Source organism: Xenopus laevis, chromosome 8S (assembly GCF_017654675.1).
Source record: "Xenopus laevis strain J_2021 chromosome 8S, Xenopus_laevis_v10.1, whole genome shotgun sequence".
Taxonomy (NCBI): domain Eukaryota; kingdom Metazoa; phylum Chordata; class Amphibia; order Anura; family Pipidae; genus Xenopus; species Xenopus laevis.
The window spans coordinates 31,752,994-31,766,339 of record NC_054386.1 but is presented as its reverse complement, the minus strand read 5'-3'; the positions used below and the strand labels follow the sequence as shown (position 1 = coordinate 31,766,339).

General features: G+C 42.6%; 1 protein-coding gene across 8 annotated transcripts in view; it reads right to left on the bottom strand.

Annotated features, from left to right (window-relative positions):
• The window catches only part of tsc1.S (TSC complex subunit 1 S homeolog), a 35,305-nt gene that overhangs the window by 6,023 nt on the left and 15,936 nt on the right, over nucleotides 1-13,346 (bottom strand). For 3 of the 8 annotated variants that reach the window (XM_018232631.2, XM_018232630.2, XM_041574767.1), the window contains exons 9-22: nucleotides 12,442-12,515; nucleotides 12,154-12,277; nucleotides 9,257-9,363; nucleotides 9,105-9,174; nucleotides 8,304-8,396; nucleotides 6,737-6,757; nucleotides 5,501-6,047; nucleotides 5,330-5,376; nucleotides 4,758-4,924; nucleotides 4,489-4,671; nucleotides 3,987-4,097; nucleotides 3,773-3,895; nucleotides 3,492-3,679; nucleotides 2,841-3,002 (exon numbers count right to left, since the gene is read on the bottom strand). In XM_018232631.2, the coding sequence (XP_018088120.1) occupies nucleotides 2,841-3,002; nucleotides 3,492-3,679; nucleotides 3,773-3,895; nucleotides 3,987-4,097; nucleotides 4,489-4,671; nucleotides 4,758-4,924; nucleotides 5,330-5,376; nucleotides 5,501-6,047; nucleotides 6,737-6,757; nucleotides 8,304-8,396; nucleotides 9,105-9,174; nucleotides 9,257-9,363; nucleotides 12,154-12,277; nucleotides 12,442-12,515 (2,017 nt within the window). The remainder of the gene's footprint in view (nucleotides 1-2,840; nucleotides 3,003-3,491; nucleotides 3,680-3,772; nucleotides 3,896-3,986; nucleotides 4,098-4,488; nucleotides 4,672-4,757; nucleotides 4,925-5,329; nucleotides 5,377-5,500; nucleotides 6,048-6,736; nucleotides 6,758-8,303; nucleotides 8,397-9,104; nucleotides 9,175-9,256; nucleotides 9,364-12,153; nucleotides 12,278-12,441; nucleotides 12,516-13,346) is intronic. The other 5 variants (XM_018232636.2, XM_018232634.2, XM_018232633.2 and 2 more) reach the window with 5 other exon arrangements.

Sequence of the window (13,346 nt, the reverse complement as noted above, 5' to 3'; positions counted from 1 at the left end):
GGCTCTACTTACCCAAGCCGAGTCTAGAACCGGCTGGAGGGAGGTACCTGAAGCAGAGAAGAGGGAACTTAGAATGCCCTCAAGCTTCTTGTCCGTGTAGTCCTTGAAGGAGGCTGCATCAGGAACTGGTAAGGCAGTGTCCTTAGATAGTCGAGAGACAGGCGCGTCCACTGAAGGTGGGGAGGTCCACTTTTCCATTAGATTCTGTGGAAAAGGATATAGTTTGAGAAAACGGCGGTTAGCCTGGAAACATCCTTCTGGTTTGTACCATTCCTGTTGGATAATTTGCTCGAGTTGAGCATGAGAGGGAAAGGAAGGTGAGGACCTGCTGCCACGCTTAAACAAGGAGGTACTGCAAGTAGGTTCAGGCTCCTTTAAGTGAAGGGTCTCTAATACTGAAATGAGGGAATCAATGGCCTCGGAGGAGAGTTTGGGGGGATTCCTCTTCCTCTGGGTCGGAACTGTGAGATAGTTCACCATCAGACAGAGCCGGATCCTCCTCGGAGTCAGGCGGCAGGGATGAAGTAGTGATGGACTCCATCCTCGGAAGGAGAGGGGGCTCTACATTTTGGAGGCTTAGGCCGAGGATTATCTAGCCACGCTAGCAGTTTATCAAGGAAGAGAGCAAATTTAGGAATGCCGGCGGCAAGCTTAGATGCCCATTCTGGGGGAGGCTGGGGGTCCAGGGGGGGTGGAGTCCTGGGGCTGGCCATATGGGTCCCCATGGGAGGCTTGGCTTACCTGAGGACGGAGTTCTGAAGTTTCCGAAACTGCCTCAGGTGGCTTGCACGATGAACACAGAGGTTCCTTGTGACCAGATGCGGCATTTGGCACAAGCTAAATACTTAACCGATGAAGTAGTTGCTGGCCTGGAAAAAAGGTTATCACCTGTACCTTTAGACATGGTGTACACAAGCTGTTCCTGTAAGAGAAGAATTAAGTTAACAATATATATAATGTAGGTTTTATATATATATATATATATAAATAAACTGAAAATGTCTCCCCAGGGTAAAGCCTGATAAGGCAGTAATTACAAAGCCTGCTGCCCTGTGACAATAGCTAAAAACCCCACTGTGTCAGAAGTACTGCCTTGTCGTGTTCTTAGAAAAAACGGGGGGGGGGGGGGGGGGCTGCGCTGCAGAGAAGCTGGTAAAGAGTTCTGCCCAGCCTGGTGAGTCTGCTAGTAATCGAACCTCCTCCAGAATCAATGGGAAGTAGCTGCCTGGGCGCACAATGGAGAGTGCGAAGAATGGCCCCTTCCCTAGCAGTGACGTATGGTGCAGACGCACACCTTAGAAAAATGGCGCATAAGGCACTGGCACGCACTTTTTGGGTTGCGCACAGGGTGCACGTACAGTAAGTGCAAAATCTGCCCCAGCCGTTGCCTCCCCAGGTAGAGTGAAAGACAGCCCCGGTGAAGTCTCTTGTAAAATAATGGTGCGCAACTGGTGCTAAGCCCACAATAACTCTCTTGCGCTGCTGACAGTGAGGACAGTAGGAAACATAAGTGCCATTCCCATTCTGGACAATCTGTTGAGATGACTGGGGATTTGGCAGCTGTGCTCTCGATCTCAGTAAGGCACACCCGCTCCAGGTGTAGGAAATGATCCAATTAGTTAGAGAACTGAGAGAAAGCAAGTGAAAAGGCAGAACTTGCTGCTAGGTGCTCTTTATTGCACACAACATGTTTCGGGCCAGAAGCCCTTTATTAAGTGCCTGTGTGTTTGCTGGAGGCTGATTAACATACTGCCTGGGTCTGAACTAGTGACCTGCAGGTTGCAACAAAGTCTCCTATACTGCTGTGCAAGGCAGATGGATTGTGCAGAGGGGGAGGGGGCTCAGAGAGTGAATAGGCTGCTATTAAGGATATATGCTTACCTTAAATGAGCCACGGCAGGAGTTCCCAGACTGTAGTGTAGGGATCCTTGGGACATATAAGGAGGAATGAGCCACAGGATGAACCTGGCTATACCTCAACCCTGTGTCCCGGCCAGCGCATCCTCTCTCTGGACGTCAGAGGGAGGGAATCAATGATGGATGGTCAGTGCAGAGCACAAGAGACCCCGGTGACATCCTCAAGTAATGGATCAGACTACTCAGTGTAGCTGTCCAGCTCCATATGATGTGAAGGAATTGTAATGAAATAAAAATTAAAGAGCAAAATAAATAGTAAATTACTCCTGAATGCAGGAGACGGTCCTAACCTCCTGAGGACACAACGAAACTGGGTGTCTCTGCTACAGAGGAGGGGTATAGCAGGAGGAGGAGGGATCAAGTTTCTATTTTTTTTATTGTGTCCTGCCTCCTAGTGGTTCCAGCTATACCCCACTGTCCCTGTGTCCCCCCCAAGCAGACCTAGTGAAAGAACTCTACCTGTATCAGACGATTCAGCACTAACAATGGCCAATGTTCGGGTGCCTTCAGAGGCGCTCGATCAAAGTTTTCCAGCCAGCCAGATTGACGAGCCGACCGATATCCAAGTCTTCCGATGATATCAGTCGGCACATTTTACACCATACACCGAATATTGTACGAAAATTAGTTTCGTACTATATTATCTATGCATCTATGGCCACCTTTAGTCTGATGTGGCCCAGGTTGTAGATGGACAAACAGGGCAGCGTTCTGCTGGATCTCAAAGTGTATTTTTTTTAAACATAAATATTTGTTCTCAGATTCTGCCTCTGTTGAAATACTTGGAAAACAAAAACCACATTGCTGCAAGAACTTTAGACAACACAAACCAAATAAAAAACCAAGCAGTCTATAGACATTTTAAGAGCAACACACAAAATGTAAATGTTAGAGGGCAATAACGTGCTATGAAAGCATTTTACCTTTCTTCTGCGGCTTCTGCGGTCTCCGCTTTCTCTTCACTTTGACTTTTCAGAGGCCCTTCCTTCTCCAACCTGTTGTACAGACTGAGGATTTTGACTTCGAAGACCTGGCTTATCCTCTTCTGAGCGAGGTATCTGCTCTCGGCTGCTTGCAGCTGGCCTCTGAGTACACAGCAACGAGATTACAAATGACCATAACGTTGTTATAACAGCTTTGCTGCCTTCCACTGAAACACATTTGGAAAATGTGCCTTTAACAGTGACCTGTGGCTTTTCTGGCTACTGCTGAAGTACCTCCAAATGGGATGCTGAGAATTTTAATTCTGTTCTATTAGAACTGGCCTGGCAGGGAGTACCTTGATGTATGTAAACTGCCTGCACTGCACAACTAACTTGTTTCTCTTTGCACTCATCAATTTTACAAAAAGTTGTGATGTTCCTAATGCAGGAATAATCCAATTTTCCATCTGTATGTTAAAGTACATTTAATCTTTCTTTTTGCTTTCACTTCCTTCTTCTATATTGCCCCTAGACATCTTCTGACAGCAGTGCTGCTAATTTCAATGAGCCTTTCCCGTAAAGCAAAATGGAAGTGACAAAAGATAAACTCATCTGAAACATACTGCAAACTGTAATGAAAGAACCACTTACCTGCTCTTCCCCTTAACATGCTCTAAGAATTTTTTCTGTTCTTGAAACAAGGATTCTTTCTTGGCCAGCTGAGCTTCCAGCTCCACTATTCGTTTCTGGGTGCACTCTAGCCTCTGACTCAGTTGCACAACATTCAATCGAGCCTTCTCCAGGTCCTTTTTAAAGGAAGTCTGCAACATCTCCACTTCCTACCCAGATAAATCGACAACAAATTTTCCACCATTATTAAAACGTAGAGGAGGTTTAACATGAATAATGCTGCAAGAACCAGAATCCTATACCTTTGTGCTGTTTGTCTGCTTTTGCTGCAACTGCTCCACGTACAACTCGTTTACCTCCCCCAGGACCAGGAGCTGACGGTTCAGAAACTCCATCTGATGCTGTACAGACTCACTGTTGGAGAGCTGAAGGCAAGAAATAGTGTAAGCACTGGAAACATGCCAATGGAATGGTAGTAAGGGTTACTCAAGGCTAAAGGAAAAGAGGTTTGCTCACCTTTTGAGAAACCTGGCTTAGACGGAGCTCCGTATGGCACACTTTATTATTGGCTTGTTTCACCTCCAGACGTAAATCTGCAATGGTGGTGCGGCAATCCTCTAGCTTGGTCTGTCACAAAGGCAAATTACAGTTGAATTGACTGGCAATACAGTGAACAACATAGATATTTCCAATTCACAATTGAAAAAACAAATATTACTGTAAGTATCCCACAGTCACTATACCCTGACACAACAGGCCAATCTGAACATATAAAGGTAGGGGATCTCTTATCTGGAAACCGGATATCTAGGAAGCTCTGAATAATGGCAAGGACATCTCCCATTTAGTGCATTGTAAGTGAATAATTCAATGTTTTAAAAATCATTTACCAATACAACAATACCAAGCATTCTGTATAACAGATCCCATACCAGTACTGTTCAGTTTCCTTATTTGCAGCAAATCCCTTTAAATATAATGAGCTCTATCACTGACTACATGGGAGCAGTTCCCCCACCTGCAGCTCCTGGCTTTGGTTATAGAACAGATCTCTGTCATGCTGTAGCTGGCGGATCTGGCTGCGCAGTTGAGTGACCACAGTGTCTCGCTCTTCCTGAAGCCGCCGGTACCGCGTCTGTTCCTGAAAGAGGCTCTGTTTGATAGAATGCATGTCCACCTCCTGAAGCTTTAACTGTTTTTTCTACAAGGCAAAAGGCATGGTAGTAAAAAAGTGAACAGCCCACCATCTGAACGTTGTCTCATAATGTGTCTCTGTTGTAAGCTCACCATAGCAGCATTCTGTTCCTCCAGTGAAGTCACCTTGATAACTTTGCGCAGGAGGCGGCGGTTGCGTTGGGCATGCTGCTGCCTTTTGAACCTTTCATACAAAAGCTGGTTGTGAAGCAGAACCAACTGATTGCGAAGTACATGGATTTCATCTGTTGGTGGGGAACCTGCCATTACCAGAGGGGCATATAACTTCTTCATATAATGTAACCAGGGTTTTATATTCACCATATCTCTATAAAGATGTTCTCACTGTGTCTGCGTGGGTTTCCTCCAGGTACTATGGTTTCCTACCACACTCCAAAAACATATAGGTAGGTTAATTATAGGGACTGGATTGTAAGCTCCACTGGAGCAGGGGCTGATAAAAATTAAGTATAAACTCTTAAGGTGCTGAGGAAATGTGTTGGCACTGTACAAATTTGCTGCAATGCATGCCCGCAAGGGAAATGCTCTTTAACCGGTCAGTCTCCAGCTGAACTGCCATCATCCCACCAACAAACATTATGATGCGGTGTTCAGCAAGTGATCTACAGGCTGTGTGCACTAGTTGCTTGTGTTGAAGAACTTACCTCCAAAGTGGGTCCAGTCAGCGGCTTTGCTGGGTAAAGACAACCTGCTGAAAGAATTTCAGTGTTAGAAACCACAATATGGTTGGTAGGCTGTAAATGAGGACTCATAGAACTTGTTTAATAATGCCCTTACAGGCACATAGGGGGAGCCATAACAAGCACATTCCTTACTTGCTCAGCTCTTTGGTGTGGGCATCTGCTCCCAACTGGATAAGTCGGTCAAGCACTTCCGCTGGGGAAATGGAGAAGGCACCCTCTTCACCCTCCTCAAGGCTTCCCTTGCCTCTTCTGCACAGCTCCTCTGTCTTATTGCAGAGAAAAAGGTTAGCGGTTTTGGGCAACGCCAGTTCAAAGAGATGCTCGTATGGAGCCAAGCTGAAACAGGATACGTTTCTTTGAACCTGAGGTGAGAAGATATCAGCAGTGCTGGGCAAAGAGTTGTTAGATGGCGGCTTCCCTGAGTCAGTTGCATTTTCATTGCCATTGGGTGGTTCAATGGGAGTGAACGCCTGTTTGGAGTTGTCATGGGACACACTGTAGTGGAGCTTGTCGGTGGCAGATGGTTCGGGGATGAGGCCAAAGCTATAGGAGGCAAGCTTTTTCTGAGAGCCGGGCTGACTGTCACAGCGAAGAGAGAAAGGGGAATCAAATCCTCCTCTTAGCACAGTAGGCTCGGGGTCAGGCATGGTGATCCGAGATAGCTCCTGGCATATAGCAGCTGTAAAGAGAGAACACATCAGGGCAATTATGCAGTCAAATCTGCATTTGAACATTCTAAGCAGAATCTTGTGGGAGCAGCCATCATGGTAGTTTCCTTGCAGTTCCAATCCAAGTACATAAATACAGATATAAATATAGAAAGAAAGAATTCTGTGCACCTGGTGACCTAGGATGTTTACAAGATGATAATAAAACACCAAGCTTAATGGGCGCATTTCCCCTTTAGAAACACATGTAATAAAAGCATAATGAAGTGACTTGTGCACCATTTGAAGAAGAATGAACCTTTTGTCATTTAAGCTTGAAAATGAACATTACACCAGTTCAAAAGAGAACGTTTTATATTATTGCACTATATCACCAAGGGTATATTGCAATTTTATGTTGTACTTCTATATAAAAAAGGCAGTAATGCTTGTCCAGGTTTACTGAACAAAGAATTGGAAAGCTTTTGAGCTGCCTCTCGGCTCCTGCGCGGTCACACTGTCTTAGAAATCAAGATTTCTTTATTTTCATTTAAATCAGATAGTCGCTTTTCATATGCACCTGGAAGTATCACAAAATGAAAATGTTCATTTTCAAGTTTAGTTCCCACGCCAACCATCACCGTGTGGCCAAAACCTGTGGTCCCTAGCCTTTTATCAGAGTTTACTTCTCGCCAGTGGATAGTTTAAAACAAAAACCTACCGTGACCATTTTTCTTCAGTTCTGAAATGGGAGACAAAGATAAGATAGCACAAGGGCAACTGATGCGACCAAAACAGACTCATGGTACCCAGCATCTTCAGTTGTTTTGCCTGTCACAATCTGTGGTACAAATGCCAGGAAGTGTACCCCACTAGCACCTATAGGACACTTAAGAAAAATGTTTGTGTTTTGTAAGATGGGTGAAAAGCTGAAAGGTTAGTTTGGGGGAAGTATACAAATGTTAATGTGTCAAAATGTGTGCCCAGAACAATGGATTTACCCCTAGCTTACTCGGAGACTGCTTTCAACTCAACTTCAATAAGAAAATCGAAAGTTTCACACAGAATGTGGCCCCTAAAAGTATTCTGGGGTAACCATATTAATCTTGGAGATCCACTTTCCTGAAGTATGCACCTGAGGAAAGGGTTGTCCCCGAAAGCTTGTGCCACATTTTCCCCTTTTTCAAGAGATTACCGTGTTGGGCTTAAAGCAGCCTGGGATTCAATGCACCCTATAAAGCAGGGGTCCCCAAACTTTTTGCAAAAGATTTGGTGAGGTGAAAATTTGTGGGGGCCGACCATTCAGCCCGACATTCTTTGAACCATTAACATTAAATGACAGGAATCGAATAATCATAGCAGTAATATTTGGGCACATTAGTGAAATGATCTGCCACTTGGTCTATACTGCTGCCTGTGTGCTGAACGTGTTACTAATAGACACGTACTGGCACATAGTGACGCCATACTTATTTCGTTTACTGTACTGGCACGTCAGTATGTCTGTTGACATCTTCAGATCTAAAAAAGTATGCGAAAACAGCGCGTCTCTACGTGCCAGTACGCGTCTATTACAAGCAGCGGTATAGACCAAGTGGCAGATCATTTCACTAATGTGCCCAAATATTACTGCTATGGGATTCCTGATTGCACTGTGTTGGGGGGCCTCATTATTATTAATTTCATGATGGCGGCTGAGGGCCGGTGTAAACTTGAAAAAAGGCCGCAATTGGCCCCCGGGCCGCACTTTGGACATGCCTGCTATAAAGTATCAAGTAAATGGTGTGCCAAAGACAAACTGTTTTTGCACTTTCCTTAAGTGCCACAGCATGGCAGTGGGAAGGGAGAAGAAGAAAGCAGTTGACTCAGTCTGTAGGTTAACAATAGGGAGTCCCATCAACCCCCTAGAGCTCAAAGGGTCCGAGTTCTATATTGCTACAGCCAGCAGAAAAATCAGGACCAATGCATTTGGCCCTGCACATATTACTGCAGAAATGTAGTTTTAGGTAGGAAGAGGTGCAATATGTTGACAATTACATCAGTTGAGTCATTAGAGCAAGATGATGACAGCAAGATTAAAGGTCGAGTTTGTCAACCAACAGCCACCCATTGATTCTGTATTGCAAGTCACAAAAGTAAAGAGTAACCATGACAGCCAATGGCTAGCCATACACTATAAGATCTGTTCGTTTGGGTAGGTCACAGTGACGGGAAATGCAGTATTAAGGAGCCAATGCAGCCCTTGTCCTGACAGCCTGAATCCTGTATACTAATCATCCAAACCTCACCTTCCTCAGTGCTATTGTGGTCAGCCGCAAAATCACTAATGATATCCGGAAGCTCACTTAAATACACAGTCTTCTGTGTCTTTGGTGATTCGTCTTTATGAAAGAAAAACAGGTCAAGTTACACATAGTATATTGCTTATGGCATATTAAATCCCCCCCCCAAAAAAACATTACTTTTTACATGCTTTTATAAATACAGGTATAGGTCCCTTATCCAGAAACCAGAAAGCTCTGATTTACAGAATGGCTATCTCCCATACACTCCATTTAATCCAAATTTTTAAAAATGATTTCCTTTTTCTATGTAATAATAAAACTTGATCCCAACTAAGATATAATTAATTCTTATTGGAAGCAAAACCAGCCTATTGGGTTTATTTAAAGTTTAAATAAATTTCTAGTACACTTAAGGCATGAAGACCCAAATTACGGAAAGATCCGTTATCCGGAAAACTCCAGGTCCGAGCATTCTGTATAACAGGCCCCATACCTGTATTTACTATTATCATACTTTTCTTATGTAATGTCATGTGCTGCTCTGTGAATTGTGCACAATTTTTAAAATATGCACAGTGTATGTACATCCCTATGGGTTCCTGGAGCTAAATGGAATATCAAAAAATTGCTGATTTTACCGAAGAGAACTAGGGACCTCTAGTGGCAAACAGCCTGCAAAACAGAAACTACACAGTTGTGTAAAACAGTGCTTGCAGTCCTAATTTAAACAAAAAATTTTGCAAATCCCCCAAAATGGTAATTACTACATAACTTTACGCTGAAGATGACAGCAGAACATCTTACCAGTGCTTTTTTCTCCTTTGCTGAGCAGCTGCCTGTTTGTTGCAGGCCTTCCTGGATCAGAGGATTCATTCTGCAAGAGTAACGCAATTTAATAACATGCACAGGGATAACAGGGGGAATTCTGTAACAGGGACAATCGAGTCTCTTCTTGCCTTCTTATGGGGTGTCAGTGAAGCACCGGAGGCTGGGGTACATTCCTCAGAGTTGCTGGTTGGAGGTGGGGAGGTTGCTGGTGTTCCCAGAGGTGTTGCTTTGCCTCCTGCAAAATGGAGAATAAAGGTCACTGTTCAACATTAATTAAATATTTGCCTCTGATTATAAACAACTGTATGCCTCCAAACTCACGGTCAGTAACCAAGAAATCCTAGAGTATATACAACATATACCTTTATCACAATTATAACCTCAGGAAGGGGAATTTCTGAACCAAAGAATTTCTGATCAAGAAATATTGGAAGCCATTGTGGCTCTCCCGCCGGGGAAAACTCCTGGGCTGGACGGTCTCCCGTCAGAATGGTATGGTGTGTATGGTTCGTATTAATGCCTAGGCTAAAGGCTATAATGCGATTCTTGGGGGGGGGGGGGAAGAGGCCCTGCCGGGTTCCATGCAAGAAACATTAATCACGTTACTCAAACTGGGGAAAGACCCACTACAATGCTCATTGTTCAGTCCCATTTCCCTAATAAATGTGGATGCCAAGATTTTGGCAAAGATTTTATCTAAACGCCTTAATCAAGTGATACATAAACTAATCTCTCCTGATCGAACCGGATTCATAAAGGGCCACTCCACTGATATCAACTTAAGATGCCTCTACACGACGAAGCACACTAACTTGGGCACCCACGTGGTGGCAGCTCTAGATGAATGAAAAGGTGTTCGATTCAGTGGAGTGGGAATATTTATGGGCAGTGATCAAGCAAATGGGCATTGGACAAAACTTTCTGAAATGGGTACAAGCCCTTTATTGCAACCCTCAGGCTAAAGTCAAAACAAACAAAATGTGTCTTCAGCTTTTGAAATAGCCAGGGGCACTAGGCAGGGCTGCCCCCTCTCACCACCGTTATTCGCTCTAGCAATGGAGCAACTGGCAGTGCTGGTCAAAGAGAATGTTGATATAGTTGGGCTGCATGTTGGTCATCATGTGGAAAAAATTGCAATGTATGCGGACAATACTCTGCTGTTTTTGGAAAATCCATATACATCTCTCACTAAGGCCCTAGACACAATAAATGAACACACCGTCTTTTCAGGTCTTAAAATAAATTGGGCCAAGTCTAATATTTTCCCGATAGATCAATTCACCCCGGACCAATCTCGAATTCAGACCAATATCACTTGGGTTACTGAATTTAAGTATCTGGGCATTAAAATACACAGGGGTCTGAATAAATTAATAGAGCTAAATTTAACCCCTGTCCTCACCAATCTAGAAGCTAAAATCAAAGTGTGGTCTCAACTTCAATTAATGGTCCTAGGGAAAATAAACCTATTTAAAATGTTGCTCTTGTTGAAATGTAATTATATATTTCACCAATCTCCAATTTCTATTCTGAACACTCTCTTTAAAAAGATAGATTCACTACTTACATCTCTCTATTGGACAAAAACCCCACCCAGCGTTTCCCTAGCTACCCTCCAACTGCCTGTGGACACTGGGGGGGTTGGCGGCCCCTAGTATATAGAGATACTACTTATCAGCCAAATTGGTCACTATTTGGTGGTGGACCTCCCAAACAGGTTCTAACACAGCCACTATACTTGAATCTCACATAGTTGGGTCTTCTGAGGCATTAAAAAATGTACTATATAGAGGAATAGGAGTCAACAAAAATCTTATGCAAATAATGAAAGCTACTGTCGCAGATTGGAGGAAGTAATGTTCTTCATTTTCTCCTCTATGGTTTAACTCTAAACTCCCACATCTTAAAACTATCCTTGATCCTCAGCTCTGGGGATCTATCAGGGATGTAATTGATCAGGGCAAGATCCTGACATTCGAGGACCTCAAGCTTAAATTTAGCCTCCCGAACAAAATGTTATTTCGCTACCTTCAATTACGGCATGCCCTTACTGCACAATTCCCATATGCTAGCATTGAGACGAGGCCTACACGATTAGAAGAGTATACCCATACCCCATGTTTAGTGAAGACCCTATCTCAGTTTTAAAAACTAACTACCTATTCTTCTTAATCAGGTGGAAATTATATCTCCATCTCGTAAAATCAGAAGTCTTATCGGCTTTACTGATTTATGCAAAAAAATTTATAGCAATTAGCTAGAAATCGTCACTAGCACCAACAAAAGGACAGTGGGTTAATATGGTAAACAACAATGTTCCACTATACAGGCTGACATATTTACAAAGGGGATGCCCAAACAAATTTGACTCTATATGGAAAATATGGCTGGACAAATTCTTACCATCCAGAAAGCAGGATGTACATACTTAAGGCAAAAGGATTAATATAAAAAGGAGCACAAAGTGAACTAAGGTTAGCAGATAAAGGAAAGTATTTTTTAAAATCAAAACTCTCCGGTAATCACTTAGTTATTTACTAGTTAAGGGTATAGATTAAATCGCTGGGCAATTTTAAGGATGTGCATAACACTAAGGGTTCTTAAATATCACAGGGACTAGTAACCTGGTTTAAATGTATACTTGTCTGACAATAAGTTGCTACTGTATAAAGGAATACAAAGGACAATGCTTATATTGTTAAGACTTTATTGTTATGTGATTATATACAATTGTATGCACATTTGGAATTCAATAAAAAACAATTGTTATATAAAAAAAAAAAAAAGGTCACTGTTCAGTACCAGCACATGGCTGTTTCACTACAAGCACTAAATAAGTCATAATCCGTTGCAACCATCATTATACATCTTGAACTGTTTAACTACAGTAAAACTATTAAAAGCAACATTCTTACTGTTGACTAAATTTACTCCCTAATTCCTCCCTTAATCTGTATTAGGTGGATGTTAACTGGGCTAAAATCTGCTTGATAGACATTACAAGGATTTCCTGTCTAACACTCACCAGGCGTGTACAGAACTTTGCTAGGGGGACGAGAGGAGGCATGAGATGCATCTACAAGCACATTGGCAGGCGAGTTAGGCGGGGTGGTCATTCCACAAATGGTGGACGGACTCCAGATGCTGTCCTAATCAAACAAGAAACACAAGGAATAATAAAAGGGACAAGACATAAACATACAGTTTGTCTTATTGTTTAAACCTGGGCTCATTAGCAGCTACGACCCATGCAAACAAACTATACCCATATCAAACATGTCATGGCTGATTACCTGGAAAGAGAGAGGATTACCTGCAGTAGCTCAATGCTTGCAGTGTGAGGTGGTGCACTCTGCGTACATGTTCGAGGAGTGGAGGCATTGCTTCCTAAACATCAAAGGCAATAGTATAAAAGCAGGGAAAACACCTGAGCAAACACAGAATGCATTCTTTACTTAAGACAGGTACAGGACCAGCTATGCAGAATGCTCAAGACCTGGGATTTTCCAGATAAGGGGTCCTTTCATAATTTGGATCTCCACAATAAATCATTAAATATTACAGTAGGATTGTTTTGTCTCTAATAAGGATTAATTGTATCTTTGATAGGATAAAGTAGAAAGTAATGTTTTATTATTACATAGAAAAAGGAATTTTTTTAAAATGATTTGATTAAATGAAGTCTATGGGAGATGGTCTTCCTTTTTGAATAACAGGTTTCTTTATAATGGATGACATATCTTTTCCTAATATCTATATTATAATAATACACACACAGAATACACAGAATATAGCAGACCTTACATTAAATCAACTGGAACTCCAACATTTTCCTGTGGAACTGTCCATAATATAGTTGCTTAAGCTGCCACAGTATTATTGATCTCTCTAAAGGGGAAGTATACACCGATAAACACCTTTGCTCAACATAACCACAATAGGACTTTTGATGGAAATGTATTTTGCCTAAACAGTTAATTAAATTAGAGGTGCCGTATTGTGTTCTTTGAATAACTACACGGATATAGCTTGTTTTCCAAAACCAAATGTCCAAAAGCGACCTTAAATTTCATTTATCACTCCCCTCTCCCCAGGCTTTAATTAAAACAGGCAAACAGTATGTTCAGCACAAGCCCTATTTACACAACCTGCATTGAACAAAGGGTATAATAACCCATAAAGTATATTTAATGGCTTGGTTCTGCGGAACTGTACTTT